The 19,149-nt window shown below is 43.0% G+C and overlaps 1 protein-coding gene across 2 annotated transcripts in view; it reads left to right on the forward strand.

The window, feature by feature from the left end:
* The window catches only part of LOC121284803 (integrin alpha-6-like), a 129,232-nt gene that overhangs the window by 79,451 nt on the left and 30,632 nt on the right, over nt 1-19,149 (forward strand). For both annotated transcript variants that reach the window (XM_041200497.1, XM_041200498.1), the window contains exons 7-12: nt 10-203; nt 2,598-2,686; nt 7,524-7,651; nt 9,465-9,560; nt 11,394-11,455; nt 11,539-11,705. In XM_041200497.1, coding sequence (XP_041056431.1) covers nt 10-203; nt 2,598-2,686; nt 7,524-7,651; nt 9,465-9,560; nt 11,394-11,455; nt 11,539-11,705 — 736 coding nt within the window. The remainder of the gene's footprint in view (nt 1-9; nt 204-2,597; nt 2,687-7,523; nt 7,652-9,464; nt 9,561-11,393; nt 11,456-11,538; nt 11,706-19,149) is intronic.

The following is a 19,149-nucleotide window of genomic DNA, read 5'->3' on the forward strand; positions in this document are numbered from 1 at the left end:
ATTTTCTAGCTGGTTTGATCTGGTGGTTGGAGCCCCTCAATTCTTTGACAAAGAAGCAGAAATTGGTGGTGCTGCATATGTTTACATTAATCAAGAAGGGAACTGGAATAAAGCGAAGCCCATTCGTTTAAATGGGACCAAGGACTCCATGTTTGGACTAACTGTTGAGAGTATAGGTGACATTAACCAGGATGGGTACGCAGGTAAGATTATAATTGTTGTACAATCTAAAGAAATAGTTTGTGCTTACAAAAATTCTCATTAACTTATTTGCTTTCCATATTGAGGTAAACAAATATAGGAAACCTGATTACCGATATAAAACTTGAAACCTTTCCTAAAAACCTGGGCTTTGACTTGATAGTTTTGCCCAGAAATTAGACCTTGTAATATGAACAATTTCTCAAGTTGCATTATTAGCATTTATGGTAAACAAAATGATAGAATGTTTCTATTTCATGTTCTCTCAAACCTATTTAGCTTTTGAATATTATTTTGAAAAAAACTAGAGGGCAAATTTCAAAAGCATTATTCAATTCAATATTGGACTGAGTATTTTCGTAAATAAAAAATCATATATATTTATTGTGGTGGAGTCGGGTTGGGGAATGAACAACTTACTGACATGTGTAGTCAGTAATGTTCAAATTCTAAATACTCTCTATTCTAAATTCTGTATAAACTTCAGAAGGCATATCACTTTGTGAGAGTCGTTGGGTGGAATTCTCTTGTTCTCCCCACGGTGGGTTTAGTGGTGAGCAGGGGGAGGAACAGTGCAGCAAGAATTACGCTATCGTAAAATGACAGCGGGATCTTCCACTCCCGCCCGCCATGGCAGGTTGCAATTCCCGCCAGAGGCCAGCGTGAAACCAATTTCCATCCCGCTAATGGAATGCAGATGGCCCAATGGAATCACCTGCGCACTCCCACCTGATCATCCACACCGCCAGCGGGAAATTGCACTGCTCCAGAACGCGTCTGCACCAACGTGGTGTTTACATATTGGCACTTACCTGAAGAAGGCCTGGGGCTGCCTCCAGAGTTCGGGATAAAGGCATCCAACGACCGTGGACCCTCGAACACACAGCTATGGGTGGAGGGAGCATCTATCTGATGGAACTTCCAGCTTCAGTATCTTCAAGGAGGTCCATCTCCCAGCTTCAGAGTGTTCCTGGAGGTCCATCTTCTTTCTTCAAGCAAGCCATCTTTCTTCAGACAGGCCATCTTCTTTCTTCAACGGTGAGTCAGTGATGTCGAGACACCTTTTGAAAATGGCACCGGATATGATGGTGGGGCACGAGCCATCCAGGCTCCCCTGCCCACATGAAACGTCACGAAATCCCTCCAATACATATTTAATGAGGCTGGGCTCGCACGGTATGGCTTGAATTCCTGGCAGCCTCCGAAGCAGGAAACACTCCCCATCCCAGCCCCTGTCCCTGCCCCCTCCACAGGTCTTAGCCCCAGATGGGAGAATTCTGCCCATTTTCTGGGCAGTGATCTGGCCAATTGCACCGCATGCCCTAATTTTCATTCCATTAATTTGAATGGAATGATAATTAGGTGGATTCGCTAAAGGGCCATATAGTCCATAAGTCAGATTACTGTCCATTTGATAAAGATGAAAATCCACTCTAGTGCTGGAAGACAAAGCTACCAAAACGTGGGATTGCCCCAAATGCAGCTAAACCGCACAATGGTATTCAATCCTGCTAAATGGCAGAAGGCTTAAAATCCACAGGACTAACTTCCTGCTACAAGTGCCCACTATGAACTTTTGCTGCTGACCCACCAGAGTTTGCAGGGTCAGGGAAGGTTTGTCAATTTCAAATATTCCCAGCTGGAAAAAAGAATGCATCTAAGTCTGCTGGAAAAAATGGAATGGAATGAAATGAACATTTGGCTCTGGTAAGAAGCCTCCAGGTCTTGCCAGCAAACTCAGTCCACAAGGAGCCAAAGAGAATTGCAGTTGACCAGCTTTATAAATGGACAAAAAATTTAAATATCTTCAAAATCTTGAGAGGCCCAGAGTTAATCTCATGCCTGTACCCTCGCACATTTCTTCTTACCTGAGGTTACAGTCTTAGGCTGGGATGAAGGAACCTCCCAGCTATGTAGTTTCCATGCCCTGATACAGACAAGTTTAATTGGGGTGGACAGAGTTTCTGTCCCAAACTGGACCTCTGGAAACTGACAGCAGGGCCTTGGGCTTAGTGTTTTTGGTCCCAGACTATTTCCTGGGTCTTCTGCTATACTATTTCCCAACTTTACAGGAGGAATACACTAGATGATGCATGAAAATGTAGAGCCATATTTATTAATTCCATCATTTATCCCTCATCAGTTTTACATTGATATGGTAAAGACTAATCAATGCTAGTTTTCATAAAATAATAAACCATCACAGATTTCAAAGCACCAGTAAAAATTGAACTTGTAAATCAGTGTCCCGATGTTATTCACTGCATATAAACATAATTATTCTTGTAGAACAGTATATTCTTCAATTCTTCATGAGCTGTGGTAATGAATATCTGCTAGGAGTTATTACTGATCTGTATTTGTAAAGTAGTTACCAACTTTGTATCCACCTTTAGATATTGCCATTGGAGCACCTTATGATGACAAAGGCAAGGTTTTCATCTACCATGGATCTAGTTCTGGAATAAATACAAAACCTTCTCAGGTAGAACTAGCAACAAAGTTTCACATTTGCAGATGTTTTGTAGTATGTATGTAATGTATTGTTACCAGTAGGAAAATCTTTTTGAAATCTGGTTTATGAAATTGTACTACAAAATCGTGACAAACATGTATTTCTAATTTGTTGAACTGTTCTTCACTTGTGTGATAACACTTTCATGTGCCATTTCTAGCAGTACAAAATACAAGGTCATGCAAAGCTTTTTACAACAGCAAAGCCAATAGCTAAGTACAGGCTGTTTGGCTGCAAAAACTTCATAATGAGTGAGGTCCTCCAGCCAATGTAACAGGTTATTGTTTGAGGCGTTAATTTTCAATTGACCAGAGAATTACATACCATTGCATGAGTCTTTACATTGTCAAAGATTGACTATCCTTCTGATTATGCAAGAATAGCTGTTTAATCTAGTGTAACTCTGAGATGTAACTGTTGCCCAATCTCTTTCAGTAAAGCTGCAGAGGTGTTCCTATACCATCTTGATGTAGAACAATGGTTCAGGTATCAGCCTGGGATCATAGATTTGGTTGACAACTATATCTGAGAGCTTTAAGACAGGGAGCAGGCTCATTTATTGACTCTAGTCATATTTGATACATCGCTTGGTGGTCAGAAGCCTCCTAGTAGAGAATTATATTGGGTGTCATGAGTCAGCCAACAGAGAATAGTCAGCAGCCTAAGGGTTGCCTGGGTTCTAAAGTTTCAGGGCAATCAGCAGAAATAGTTGCACTACATTTCAAATGGAAGCTTATTCTACATGAGAAGAAGTAAGCCAGTATTTTTAAGTCAGCAGGGATAATTTTGACTGTATAATATAGTAAATTGGCAGTGAGCAAATTGGCAGCCTATTTTCTATCTCCCAATTTTTGTTATCTCTATTGCTTTTGCTATAAAACAAGGTCCAAGTTACTTCCAATATTTAGAGAGAACTAGAATGGTGGATTTATTATTTTTGTTTCAAGTAATGTTTGCATTTTTTTTACTCTTCATCATCTGTCTTATGTAAATAAAACAATTATTGGCTCAAAATCTGAGGGCAGAATTTTCATGGCCCTGGGGCCTTGAAGGCAGGGCCAGAAAATATCAGGGAGCCATGTCAGGATAGCTTTGCAGCAGTGGGTTGGGAGACAGCTCAGCTGCCCACTGAACAGAGGTGGTTAACTAATTTGCATGCATGAAGCTCCAAATAGGGGCAATTTTACCAGCTCAACAGCAGTGGAATGGACCCTGCTGCATGTGGAGGCCTCCATATTAATGGAGGCAGCCTCCCTGCTGCATATCCAGCACCATTGGTGTCAAAGGCTCCATCTCCAAAGAAGGGGCCATGGGCAGGGTTTTCCCCTCCGACCTGAGGGCCTGCCTACTTGGCTTCTCTGGAATTTTACTTAAATGTACCTCTCCTTGGTGAGGCATCCTCATGATGTAGACTTGCATCAGCAGTGTCCAATTCTTCTGATGGGGCTGCTGAGATTTCAGAGCTGGGCCAGCAACATTAGAAGTCTGCTTGCTGTCTTTAATTGGACTACAAACTTGGAGGCGGCTGATTAGGAAGTCCCCTCTGGGAATATCCCTGTGCCTGTTTCACTGCCAACAAGTGTGGGCTCAGGATCTGTATTTGGCCCTGGCAGCAGGGCCCTAAAGTCTGTGGTCAGAATCTATGTTGTCCACTTTCCAAGGGGTGGTGGGGAGAGTGATTTGTGGTTCATGCGATACCTTCCAGGAGCTATTGTACAGAGTGCAGATTTTATGATGACCCCTGGATCTCTGTGGGAATTGAAAGTGGGCAGCAAAAGCTGCACTCTAGATCATAGGGGACACAAAGTTTGCTTGCAGGAGTGACTGATGATGTTGAATGCAAAAAGAAAGTAGTGTAATTGTCCAAAAATGTGACAAATATATCCTAGAGGAAAAAAATTAGGCTCCTCATCATCTGTCTTTTGGGGCTTTACGCCCATAGAGCTCCAAAATTGCATTTGCGTGCCAGACATCATATTGGTGCAGGCTTTAGCTTTTGCCGTGAGCAAGCACTGGAAGTACACAGCGAAGGCAGATCATTGTGTCAATTGACAAGCAATGTGGATTTGATGTCAGCAATGCCATTTTGGAGCTCAAAGCTCCAACCATTGTCTTTCTTAACCTTGCACGTTTGAATGTGCATGGTACTTGTTAAAAGCATGATCAACCATTTACAGGTTAGTTCCCAATTCGAAGAGAGCTAATTACATTTCATTCTCTCTTTCCTAAGAAAAGCAGGTGAAGTAAGTTCATGGCTTTGCAAGAATTGCAGGCTTCCCTGTGGTGCAGGGTGCCACTGACTGCGCTCGCATCGATTTGTGGGTGCCACATGCCAATTCTACCTTACACCAAAACCAAAAGTGATTTCTCTCCCTGAACATCCAGTTGACATGTGACCATAGATAGCGAATAATGCAGGTCAATTCCTGGTGTGCTGGCAGCAGTCATGATGCCTTCATGCTGCGGCAGTCTGCATTTGAGCCTCCATGATGAAACACATGGTGGCTATTGGGGGATCTGCTGACAACATGGCTGATTACTCCATGCACACATGAGCAACTCGCATACAATCAAAGTCATGCTTTTGTATGAAATGTGATAGAGCAGACCACAGGTGCACTGAAGCAGCACTCTCGCTGCCTGGGTTGTTCTGGAGGATCCCTGTGGTACTTGACAAAGTGGGTGCCAGGATTTGTGGTGGTCTGCTGCATTTAGCACAATTTCACTATCCACTGGCAATATGATCAGTTAACAGGAGAAGGAAGAGGAACTTGGGCATCAACCTAGACAACCCCTTTCTGGCTTAAAAAGCTTATCAATAATGTCAACAACTCCAGTTCCTCATTCATCAACAGTCTCACACCTCACTTTCCCCCTCATAGGCCATCACAGCATTCACTTTGCCATGATACAAAAATAAAAGCCACCACAATGTAAATGTTCCAAACCAAATTTATAAATGAAATCATGCAATGCTGCATAAAAAGTCAGCTCATCACCCTTGTACATTTCCTTAGTGTCCATCTTCCATGTGCCATTAACTGGTCTAGTGCTCTTAAGCAGTGCTACCCCAGGAACTACAACATAGTTGTTGAAGGAAATCATAGTTGATGGTGCAGGATGACATTGAGCAGCTCTGCGCCTAACCCACCTTCAAACTGTACCATTTCACCATGGTTGCAGCCATTTGGGCTATCTGGCTGGCAGGTAATAGCAAGGACACAGGCAGAGTGGCAGGCTTTGGAGGACGAATGAGTGTTGCCTTCTGAGGGAGGACAGCAGGTTTGTGCTCTGTGGAGCCACTGTCATTTCCCCAGGGAAGAGAGATTGCTGACTGAGAGCTGCAAGGCCCTTTTGCACACTTTAATCCACAACCATGATGTTAACAATATGACAATAGTTTGAGCATATACAATGCACTAAAAGATTATTTGTAAACACTGTAGTTAATTGTAGGATAGTATTTCTATGCATTCTTTCTTGTCAAGAATTGTTTGTTCAAATGACTATTTTCCAGTGATGAAATGCAGAAGCAAACTGGAGGGGTTGGGCATCAGGCTGTGCACAAAGCCCTGTGTCAAGTTGTTATTGGACTCCATGTTCCTCAACATTGACCACATGCTTTCTAGAGAAGGTTTCCTAATGCATCAAGCATTTTGTTAATTGCGTACCCAACGGCATTCACCTATGTTTGACCTCACCCTCCAGTGAGCTGATGCTTGTGCTATCCTTGATACCTGCCTTGGCTCACCCTGTCAGATTGTGCCTCAAACTGTCCTCCAAGATACACGCAGTATCTGAGCTGGTGGATGTGAGTGCGAAAGCAGGTGATGGTTCTGTGTCTTGGTCATCACTCACTCCTTCATGATTCTCAAATGCCTGGTCAAGTTGGACCTTTTGGGTACCTGAAAGGGTAGATTTGTGGTGCAGGGAGAGAGAGCAAGTAAGTGGTACATACTTACACCATCCGGTGCAGGCGGTTATGAGAGAATGTAGGATGAGGGGAAGTACAATTTGAGAAGTAGGATTGGATATGAGGATACCCTCAACCTCTATTTTCCCAGCCCATCACAGCCCTAGGTCTCAGTAATGCTTGTTGCAGCAGTGGTCAACATCATCTCACCGATGGGGTCAGGATGTGCAGCCTTGCCTATCCCCTATATGGTTAGGATCTGCTGCTTCCAATTGAGCCGCACCTTGCTCTGCAAAAGAGAATATGGTGTTAGAGTGCGTGATTCAATCTGTTTAACTGATGTGGCTGTCGTAGTTGAATAGCTGGCAGTGTTTGCCAGTTGTAAGGTTTGTTTGTGTGAGGTTTGCAGCAGTGCTAACTGTGTGAGGATGAGATGAAGCATATGAATGTTACAGATGAATCCTGATTGGTAGAGATTGTTGGTACATGAGTGGTGGGGGGTGGCAAAGTGAGCAATGGTGGAGGCTATTTTTTTAATTAGTTCAGGGTATGTGAGCATCGCTGGCAAGGTCAGCATTTGTTGCCCATCCCTAATTACCCTTGAGAAGGTGGTGGTGAGCTGCCTCCTTGAACTGCTGTAGTCCATGTGGTGAAGGTTTACATGCTGCATTTGCTAACATTTGGATTTGGACTGTTCTATATAGAGTAATACTCAGCTTTAGGCATCTAGCTCTCAGTATTTTCTGAGATTTGCCTGTTATTGCTCTTCCAGATATATAGTTTTATCTGTTAGTTGACAATCTAAACGTAAAATGGAATCAATCCAAATAAATCCTAATAGTTTTACTCCCTCCTTTCCTACTTCCCATCCCTGTCTCCTTTCCTTTTCTCCAGGTTCTCGATGGGAAGAAATTTGGGGCCTCTCTTTTTGGCTACTCTCTTGCAGGCAACATGGATCTAGATAAAAACAAGTATCCTGATCTGGCTGTTGGATCACTCAGTGATGTAGTCTTTATGTACAGGTGAGATGTTTTGCAAAAATACCACTCAATAGCATTGCCAAGATATCAGCCAACGGGTGGAAATTTGGGCAGGACCTGGAAGTGCCAAGCTTCTGCTCAGAAGATCCTCTACAGGCAATTCCAGTTGGACCTGCAGCATGTAAAACTGCTGTCCACCCCAAAACCACTCATGACATTAAGGACTTTCATTCTATTCGTGTTGAGCTGGTTTGCAATGCCAATTGCCCTATTCTGCACATGAATGCCAGATGAGCAGAAAGCTGACATGATTCCTTATTTATACAACAATCCACTGTACAGGCCCTCATAACAGCTATGTTGATTGATGACCAGTGATAGCCTATGTCCAGCTCTCTGGGAACAAATATGCCCCTTTAAATGGTTGCAGTGTTTTACGTGCTATATGACTGAATTTTGCCCATGCCTGTTGGTTGCCAATAAACCTATCAAGACATCTATTACTGTTCCAACCCTGCCCTAACCTTCCCTTTATACATAATGGGGGTTGAGAATTGTACTGAGTTAGCAACGAAATCATGCAGGTGGGAGTTACTCATACTTGACTGCAAACCTGCCAATGGGTGGGTAATTCAACCCTTGGGATCCGCCTCATAGCTCTTGGCTGAGTTGTAACCAGACCTTGAATGTCTCCCTTCTGCCTCAGTGACCAGGACACAGTATTCAAGGTACAGTCTGCCGCAGTATTATAAAGTCTCATCATGACCTCTTCTGACTTTCATATTCTACAATTTTGGCAATGCATTTCAATATTCTGCTAATTGTGTTGATTGCAGTTCTGCATGTAGTTGGATATCTTGAGCACTGGGGGTTATGAACACTATCCACTCTCTTTTGGTTCATCCTTAGCCAATTCAACAGTAGTCACAGACTACTTATTTCACTTACTTTCCCTTCCTATGTGCAGCACTTTTATTCTGTGACTTTTGGGTGCCTCTTCCACTTTGAATGCTGCTCCTAATTTTGTACCATCTGCAAATTTGACTATTTTTGTAGAGAGGTTCTGAACCCAGGTCATTTATGCAGATTAGAAACCTTTTTAATCATTCAAGGGGATGTGGAATTGCTGGCAAAGCCAACATTTAATGGCCATTCCTGATTGTCTTTGAGAAGCTGTTGGCGAGTACACCAACAGTGCTGATGAGCAGGGCGTTTGACTCACTAACAGTGAAGGAACAGCCAACATCTTTAACAAGTAGTTATTTTCTATCTTTCAGTTAATTTCTTATCCATTTGCAATGTTTACCTTGAATTCCCACTACTTTTATTTTAACTAATAGTCTTTCATGTGGAAACTTATTCATCAGTTTATTGGAAATTGAGATTGGACTTTTCACAGTTGATGTGGAATGTTACTACTTCAAAGCGGTTCAGGATGCTTCTGGCAGGGTTTTCCTCTTTTGAATCCATGTTGATTGCTGTTTACTGAATTATTATTGTACAAATAATCCTTGCATTCCATCCATCCCATTATTTTACATAGAAGTGAAGTGAGCATAATGGGTAAGAATCTGTTTTGTCACACCTTTTCTGAATAATAGCACCATGTTAGCCTGCTTCCAATCTACTCATACCTCTGAGTATGCCTCAGACTCAGTGACTCTTGACTCAATCAAAATGATCATCAGTGCTGCATCAATCTCTTCCCTAGTTGCTGTCAGCACTCTGGGATGAATACCATGTATGACTGGTGATTTATTTTAGAGCCTTTTCAACTATATGGCATTTCTGTCTTTCTTATACAGAAGCTTTGATTTTTGCCAGGCATTTTATTTGTTCTTAACCTCTCTCTTAGGGCTCGACCTGTTATCAAAATCACAAAGAGGGTCACTACTTCACCTAAGAATATTGATATCAAGAATTACAATTGTCTTGATCACCAAGGATTTTGGTAAGTAATTAAAAACAAAAAGTCTCTACCCGTCTATAATTATTTAAGGTTGCCTGTTGTGTTTCTCACCAGTATAGTAAAGCTTCAGAATCAAGTTGAGAAGCAGAAACTGCAGATAGGTGCAGATGAAGGAATTGGGGATTAGTTGTTGGGGCAAGGATTTGTCCAGAGCTGCAGACAGCTGGCTTACAGATGTCATTCAGGCTGCAGCTGTTGTCTGGTAGATGCACTGAGTATGAAATCTTGGTTTAACATCAAATATAGCCCTAGTTGCTTCTTTCCCTGCCTTCTCCAACATGGTGGTTGGCTAATTTCTGACCTGCAATGTGCAGATGGATGCTACCTACCATATTGGAAGAATTGGTGCCCTGAAAAATGGGCATAGCGTCAACCAAATTTTAGGCTGGAGTGTTCCCAGAATCACAGCTGAAGCAGCTTGACACTAGGCAGTAATTACATACCTTGAAGTTTGAACTGAAAAAAAGGAGCATCAAAAGACTGTTTCCATGATTAATTACAACTGCCGATTTCAAAGATATACAGACTACCTGACAAAATTCAACCATGTAAAACCATAATCTTTAAGGTATAGCTAGCCAGACTCCGAGAGCCTTACTTACAGTGCCTTTTGATAGGATAGTTGCAGAGGTCATGAACGGAAGTGCATGGCCTGATGGCCAATACTTCCTGTTTCTAATATATTTCAGTAAATCTTACATTAAAGGATTAGAGGTGATTCATCTGTTTCTGAAGTTTTGTAGACATGCAATTTAGGTATTTATTTCACATACTGGCAGGCTACGTTCCTAAAATTAAAGTGGCCACAAAGTAGTCAACCACTAATGTTTTCTAAGGAAATATTTAAAAATATATTTGAAAGAAGACAGATCTTCAATCCATCATAACATATTCCATCTCCATTTTTAAAAAAAAATTAAGCATATTTATGTGGTAACTGAAGAGAGATTGCTCTTAACTTGAGCAACCCTCTTCCCTAAACTCAAGTATATGTTTTGAGTTTCTGTTCTAGGCCCTTCATGAATCGATTGTTGACTTCACCTGTCAAACCAGGGAATACTCACAGCAGAAACTCACTCCCTGGCACTTGAACAGTTGTGAATTGTGAACATTATATGAGGAACAAAATTGAAAGTTTGGTCGGAAACTCAGAGTAATAGTAGGGAGAGTTACTGACAACAGTTGTTGCATGGTAATGGCCAGATTGGCCTAACAAACTGGGTTTCAGAGAAACCGCAACAGACAAAAACTTGGCAAATCTGAATCTCAAGATGAAGCCACTCTTCAAAGCACAATTCAGGTTAGGGAGAGCAGAGAGATTGTGTGGATTGAAGAAAACAATTAAACTTGGAGAAAATTGCTTAAAAATAATGAATATATTAGAAAACCTAAAATGGCTGTTCAAAATGTTCTTCTGAGGACCTGAATGTTCCCTGATGTTGTATGGTTAACATGGAGTGATCAGGAAAGCTACATATTCAAAGCTAACTGCAGTATAACTATGTTGCAGAATTTACGAACAAAAGCTTCTATAAAGAGATTCATATTTGACACATGGGTTGAAATCAAGTATAATTATATCAGTAACAGCACCAAACCAACAGAATATTATTCATCTTAACAGTCTAAAAGAAAAGCTTCTTTCTTCCCATCTGTTCCCTATTTTGCCAAATAGAAAGTTACATCCAAACTGTGACTCCAGAGTCTTTTTTGTTTCTAATTCATTGTGTTTAACTACTCATTCCTGTAGCAACTGACAGATAGGTTGTTCCAAGATTTCTTGGTTTGTTTCTTATATTTGTTTTTTCTTTTCAGTATGGTTGTCAATGCATGCTTTAAATACACAGCTCACCCTAATGATTTCAACGCCAGGATAAGTAAGTGAAAGAAAAATCTCTCCCACTATTTTTGTATTTTTCCTTTTAGCTATCAAGTTATTAATGATTAATTCCCCATTTAGCTGTAGGCTATCTACTTGAAGCTGACACTGAAAGAAATAAAATGGGTCTGCAGTCAAGAGTCAAATTCATTAGACATGGTGAAACTCCTGATTACAAACTCTCTGGCAGTATCGTATTAGACGCACAGAACGAGGAGAAGTGTATCACTGAAACAATGCAGCTTCGCGTAAGAACTTTTTAATATTAAACATTCAGTCAGTCTTTTTACATTTGGTGATTGTGGCTATACCCATAAGGAAATATAATCTTGATATCATCTTCATTTGTTTAAATGTATTAAAACATGGAGCACATTCAATTAAGTTTTTCAGACCATCAGTTAATGAAGGACTACAAATACTGGAGTGTGAGATGTACTGAACAAATTTCTTTGACCTATTTTTCAGCAGTAGGGGATCTATTTGAATTGAATTTAGACAATGTTAACTCAATAGCAAATGCATATGCGTCTATACACCCAAATTATTCAATTCCGACAACTTGATTTCAAAGATGGCTGTTATAGGAATCAGCACTGGTGCATTAGTGGGAGCTCTTCTGAGGTTGAGGATGATGTTATGGGGAAAGCAGAGGGAATAACAGTTTTTCCCTGGCCTATGATGTACATGATCTGTTTTTAATGCTGGAAGGCCTTCATTTCCTGAGGCCCTGCTGGCATCATGGACCCTTCCTGATTGTGGGCATGGGTCATGCAATTGAAACTTGTAAACTTGATTCACAGTCTAATCTTCCCATGCATATTTTTGGGAGAAGCTGAGGCTCTGCTACACACAGGCAATGGGTGGAATTTTACAGCAGCAGGATTTTATGTTCCTGCCAAAGTCAATGCAGTTTAGAATGGCTCACCACATTTTATAGCCCAGTCCTGCCGTGTCGGGGCAGTAAAATTCCACCTAAGAACTATAACATGGAATTTCTAAGGACATGAGATTGAAAATTGAATTTCACACCTTTTGTGAGACTCCATCCCTGCATGTAATTTCCTTTTATAGAACTGGCCCATAACCAGGAAACAAGTTTTGCAGTGCATTTTAACGAAAACTCCTGTCTTCCTTTTTTAAAAAAAAAACTTATTGGACGTGGGTGGCAACATCCTTTTCTTTTTGTTGCACGTGACCTATTCATTTAAGTGCATGGGCCCTTTTAAACTTTTCTGTGTGACGAGGCCAGATTTCCCATGGAGTGGCAATCACTGTCGGATTGCAACTGTGCTTCTCCAGACCTTAGTTTAGAGCTACACGTTTCTCAACCGGACTGTTGAGGAAGGTGCAGCATAGCAGCTTCAGCAGTCCCTTCTGTGCAGGGGAGCAGCGTCATGGCAAGTGAAGCCAACCCCCCTTTTTACATCATTAGCTGCTGTAAACTGGTAAGTTTAAAGGGCCCGGCCACTTTGACAGGAGAGAAGGTAAGTGGATGAAGGGTTAGGCTGGTTGATTGGAGGTGCGGGATAGGGCTGGATGATCAAGCAGGGCTGGTCATTCGGGATTTGAGGGTTTCATGGGTAGTCAAAGGCTTGGGGGTGGGGGTGGAGGGGATGGGATGGTAAGAGGGTGGTGATGGGGGTTGGGTGGTCAGCGTGCTCAGGGTGGAGGGGGTGCCAGATGGTCAGGTGGTCAGTGGGGTGCAGGGTGGGGGCCTATGCTGAGGCTGGGTGGTCGGGATGGGTGGGATGAGGTCAGGTGCTGGGAGGGGGTATTCGATGGGTGGGAGCTTCATGTGGTCAGTCAGAGGCTGGTGGTTAGGGGGTAGTTGGGAAGTGAGCACTGTCTCGGGGGTGAACATCTATGCGGGTTCTGGAGTGCTTTGACACAGATTTACTCAGAGCTTTTCATAGCAGGTAAAAAACCAGCGAAACTCTAAGTAAATCAATGTAAAAACCAGGGTAGGTATAGGGCAAACAGCCCAAGTTTGCATGGTTCTGGTATATCACAGAGCAATCTGGACAGGGTAAGATTGGCAATTGGAAGTTTAAACTTCCCGCATAAGTACTGGGAATATGCTTATGTTGGGACGTCTTTCAGGGTATCTTTCAGGGTACCTCCAGTTTCCAACTAGCAGGAGACCAGAAGATCTGGGCCATAGTAAATTAAATGTGCTGACTTAAGCTCAGCTGCACAGGGAACTTCTGGGTTGCTGTGCAGTTTAGAGACAACATTGGTGATTGGTACTTATTGTCCTGAATACATTGTGTTGAACCTTCACTTTAAGCTACAAGCTCTTGTGGTGATGATGCTGTCACAGTGGTTTTGGGTAGGGGAATTTCAAGATATTGACCCAGCAATGCTGAAGAAACAGTAATGCATGTACAATTCAGAGTGGTACCTGACTTGGAGATGATGTTCCCACAATATTCTGCTGTATTTCTTTATCAGAGGTAGAGGTTGTGTAGGGGCAAGTGCTGCCATATTAACCATGGTCAGTTGCTGCAATGCAGCCTGTATAAATTACATGTTATATTTATAGCGATGGTGGTGGTTTATTACTGCCTTCAATATTGCAGGGGCTATTTAAGTAGCATTCAGCTGTGCTGGATAGTGCAAGGTTTGAGTGTTTTGGCTTCACTATCTGGGTGAATGGTAAATATTGCAGATGGAGCAGTTTTGAAGGATCAGGAGATGAGCTACTTATCAGAGTGCATGAGTACTGCCCTGCTTTTCCTAGCCACAGTAATGATATGGCTGACCCAATGCTGCACAACTGCGCCCCACCCCAACAGGATGATGGTGATGGCTCTTTTGAAGTTCACAGGGAGATAGCTGGGCTTTTTCTTGTATTGATGGTCATCACCTGGTGCTGATGTGTGAATGTTACCTGCCAGTTAGCCCGAACTTGAATATTGATCATGTCATGCTGTAGTTGCCACAGGCAGCTTCATAATCTGAGGAGCTGTGAATAGAGTTGAACGCAGCTGAAGACGGTTGGGCTGATGATGCTTCCTGGAGGACCTTCTGCAGTGATACCCTGTGAATGTGATGACTGACCTTCAACAACCACAACCATCTTCCTTTATATCAATTATGACTGCAGCCACTGGAGAGTTTTTGCTTTGTGCTCATCCCCTATACATTGACTTTAGTTTTGCGAGGATTCTTTGATGCCATGCTCAGTCAAAAGTTGACTTAATGTTGAAGGCAGTTATTTTCACCCTTTCATTGACATTCATTTTTTGTTTGCATGTCTGGTTCAAAGTTGTGGTAAGGTTAGAAGTTGAATAGTTCCAGCATCAGTAAGTAGATGTTGCATGATGGCACTATAGATGATTCCTTCAATCACATTTCACTGATGATCAAGAGGAAGTTGAAATGGTGGGAATTTGCCGAGTTAGAAATCTGAGCAATTTTCACATTGTTGCAGTGTCCTGGTTATACTGGAATAGTTCAGCTAGGGAGTTCCTAGTACACACGTGCCGATCTTTAACATTTTAGCTGGGAAATTGTTAGATCCCACAACCCAATGTGTTCAGTTGCTTTTTACTATCACTGGGAGTGAACTAAATTAGCTGACGCTGGCGTTTGTGATGGTTGGGACCACCAGATGAGGCACAGTAGGATCATCCACTCAATAATTTTGAAAATCAATGACGGCACTACAGAGTCACTCTTGGTGGTGGACATTTCTCTTGGGAATTACTGCTACAATATGTGTTGTAGCTAACAAAGTTGGGAGGGTGGGAATCCTCTTTGGCTGTTCCATAGCACTGCATAAATCGCACAAAAAGGATCATTTCAGAAATGGACAACTTGGCTCGGTCAACATGTATGACAGCATGGACACACCAATGCAATATCCAAAGGCCTGTGTTTATGTAAAGTATGTATGTCTTTGTAAGAGACCTATTTCCATTTCACTGAGGCAGCTATAACTGATGCAGCTGATTCAAAGGCAAATTCAAGGACAGGCATGGTTCCTGCTAGAGGTTTGAGGGTCACTGTGCCATTAAGCAATTAAACAATAAGATCCTTCCAGAATTGCAGGGGTATCTGTCAGATAAGCCAGTCTACTGATCATTCCTATATAACATCAGTAACTGATGCCATGCTGTCCAGCAGAAAACGCCTTTAGCACTTCCCAGTGGAATGGAGAAAATAACTGGCAACAGGACAGAACTTTTATTGCCCAAGAAGCTTCCTGAGTATCTGGGACATTATAATTGGAAGCCATGTTGCCACCAGAGCTTCAGAAATTAACCAAAGCATGAATCAGCTAGAAGGGATGTCACTGCAGAAACACTACTTTCGTACCCTGCAGAAATATGATTCTGTTTGCTGATGGACCATTGCCCAGGCAGCAAACATTCATGATATAACTGACCACCATGCCTGCAATTTTTACTGGCCTGTAGAGAATAAACAGATAGGTGATGACTTCAATCCAAAATCCCCACACACCAACAGCAGGTACATTAAGGCCTTTGCTACTATCTGGAACACACTTGGAAGCTGTAGCAAAAATTATGTTACTTGGGACATTCAGGTGGGGTATTATGCCATAGTTCAGCCAAAAATGTCCACTGCTGACCACTGTATGATTTTGTCAGGCAAAGTGGACTGGATGTGCAATAAAGTTGGGGGGGCGCAATGAAAATGATGACTTAGCAAAGAGGTGAAGTGCATTTTGACTACCTACAGTATTTCATATTTCTGTTGTTGACCAGCTTTTGGTTTTCTGCATGAATTTCTATTTATGTACAATTCAAAGAGCTTACAACATGTACCCTCCACTCAAACTGCACTTCCATTTTTCAGGTTCCTCCATAACCCTGTCCATACAAGGAGATATAAAAGAACCATATTTATTTAGAGCTGGTATTGGTGAACATGTGCTTTAAGTCCTAAGCTTCTGCTGGGTGACAGCATTTAGATATGTTTGTTCCAGCCCTAAGAGCAGGAGTTCCCAAACTGTGGGTTGCGACCTTAATGGGATCACAAAGGTCACATTTGGAGTTGCGAGCTGTCCCTCCTCGGGGGTAACAGTGGTGACTGTGGAGAGCAGACGACCCAATTTAGATGCTCTGGTGGGACAGCCCTGGACCCACTGGATCAATTACACTAAACAGCACGGGGTGGACAGTGAACCGAAAATGCTCTTTAACTTCAGAAAACACTTGTGGCACGAGTTTGAGTGGGCCTGGGATGTTCCTGCATCAGCCTGACACAGGCAAAGGCTAGCAAGTGTAATGCAATGATTGAGTGGACGAAAAACTGGGAGGTCATATGCCTCAACCAGGAAAATGAGTGGTGGCTTGTAACTATACAATTGGCTGGATTTTATGGGATGCTGTATTCCGCAACCAAAATATCAATCAGGAGTCACCCCATCAGAAAGCCGGCTACCCCATAGCCATTTTGCGGTCGGCGAGGCATTGATTGGTTCAGGATGAGACATCCGCTCCGGTCGGGAAAGGAAGACCTGCTTTAGAGGCTGCTTTATAGTCCCAGCAGCACCAGGTTTGAACAGTGGTCACTGCTGAGACTACAGCCAGTCCACAAATAAGAGGAGATTATGTAAGCTGAACTTCAGGTTTTGACAATGGAGCCTGGCTGGCAGACCCCAGTGAGTTGGGGGATTGGAAGCTGGGTTTGAGAGCTGGGGAAGGGTTAATTGCAGGGTCGGGGGGTTGCAGATATGACTTAGGGGTTGGGAGGGGCTCCATTGGGCACAGTGGACCCCAAAGGCAGCCCCCTGCCTCTTGGTCGATACCAGCTCTCCCAGTAAAAGTTGCCAGCCTTCCCACCAGGCTTGGGCCTTTCCCTGCCGCTAGTAAAATAGTGGGAGTGATATGAGGCACTTAACTGCCCAAAGGAGGGCAGAATACCGAGTGCCTCCATAGCTTCTCATAAAATAGGAGACAATTCGAAAGTAGAGGGGCAATCGGCGGGCAGGCCATGTGCTGCAAGTCCCTCCTGCCTTCAAACATGCGGGCAGGGGAGCTTAAAATCCAGCCCTGTGTTTCTGCCTCTATCTGCCTGTTGTACAGGCTTCTTACCTCAGGATAATGACTCTGCTTTGCAGGCACCAGCAACTAGACCGAAAGGGGGAAAAGTGAGGTAGGGTACTAGTGAGTGAATGAGGCGATAGGGTTGGGAAGTGGGGGGATAGGGTTGGGAAGAAGGGCTGCTGTGTGTGTGCATGTGGTGGGGGGTGAGGGACTGATTACAAATTGTCTGTGGGACTGGGGGGTAGTGGGGCTTCACTGAATCTTCAGGAAATGTGGCAAACTTGGCTGAAACCTACATGAGTTCATAAAATAATATTTGACAATTTATTTTAAAAACACAGATTTTCATATTATATGATGCATTACTGTATGTCAGTCTATAATATGCAAACTTTAATAATTGTATACTGAATGTGAGTATGCCGCTTTATTGCTGTTCGTTTTTGCTGGCATCTGGGGTCATGTCAACTTTGAGATGTTAAAATGGAGTCACATTGCAAGATAGTCTGGGAAACACTGACTAAGAGTGTTTTGAAATACTTCTGAGTGGGCGGAGTAACAGGGTGCTGTTCAGTGTGTGGCCTATTTGGATGTTTGTGACCCAGACCCCTCAATCAGCAATGATGTAATGTCCCTGCAATATCTTTAATGTCTCTGACAACACGGTGTCTGTCAGTGTTTCCTTATTCTTCGGTAGTTGCTCAATCCTGAGGACCCTGGCTAGATTGTAGACTTTGAGAGAATTCTACCTTAACAGACCTTTCAGTGCTGGGTGGCCCAGCCCAATGACTGACATTCAAACAGTTATTCCCCTTTGCCACATCCACTTGTTTCCCTTCATTGTGCAACAGTTATCATCCTCTGGGGAATTAGTATTTGTGTTATTGAGGTAGAAATCTCTAGAGTTTACATTTTAGCCATGGGACAGGATCTTCCAGTCAGTGAGTGGAGGTGAGGCCCTCTCACTGACGCGGGATGACGCTGGGTGGAACTCCTGATGTCAGCCCGAGTCATTTCCATTTTCAGGCCGGCGGTGGTGCAGCCAAGTCAGCTGCTTGCCCGCTGACCTATCAACTGCCTATTGAGGTCATTGAGAAACGAATTAAGGTAATTAGTTGGTGGGTAGGCCGAGAGCCCTGGCAGGCATTGGAAAAAGCATGAAACCTCATCCACGGGCAGGTTGAGGTTCATGAGGGTATTTAAATTTTAATCAAATCTTTCAGTAAAAGTTATGGACATGTCCCAACTCACATGACAGTATCACATGAGGGGACATGTCAGGGAAATTTTTTTTATCATTTCTATTAAAAATTTTAATTCTGAGCCAATCTCCCTGAGGCAGCACCTAGCCTCAGGGAGACCTGTGCACTCTTTCATGTGCATGTGCGAAATAACGCTCTCCCGGCTGAGGGAATTCCCCCCTCCCCACCCCGCCCGCTCATGGAGCGCATCCTGGTGGACGTCACGCTGGGCGGACCTTAATTGGCCTGCCCACGTAAAATGGCGGCATGAGCCCGCTTCCACTCTTTCAACCCTCCCCCCTAACGGGGGGAAAATTTTTGATGTTACTTCATTCAAAATCCCTCTACAGTCTCTCTACAGTATAATCAGTCACACGGTGAAATGTAATGGTCCTTATACCAGTCTTCAAAATATAATGTGTCAGTAGTCT

The sequence above is a fragment of the Carcharodon carcharias genome, chromosome 12 (genome assembly GCF_017639515.1).
Source record: "Carcharodon carcharias isolate sCarCar2 chromosome 12, sCarCar2.pri, whole genome shotgun sequence".
NCBI classification, from domain to species: Eukaryota; Metazoa; Chordata; class Chondrichthyes; order Lamniformes; family Lamnidae; genus Carcharodon; species Carcharodon carcharias.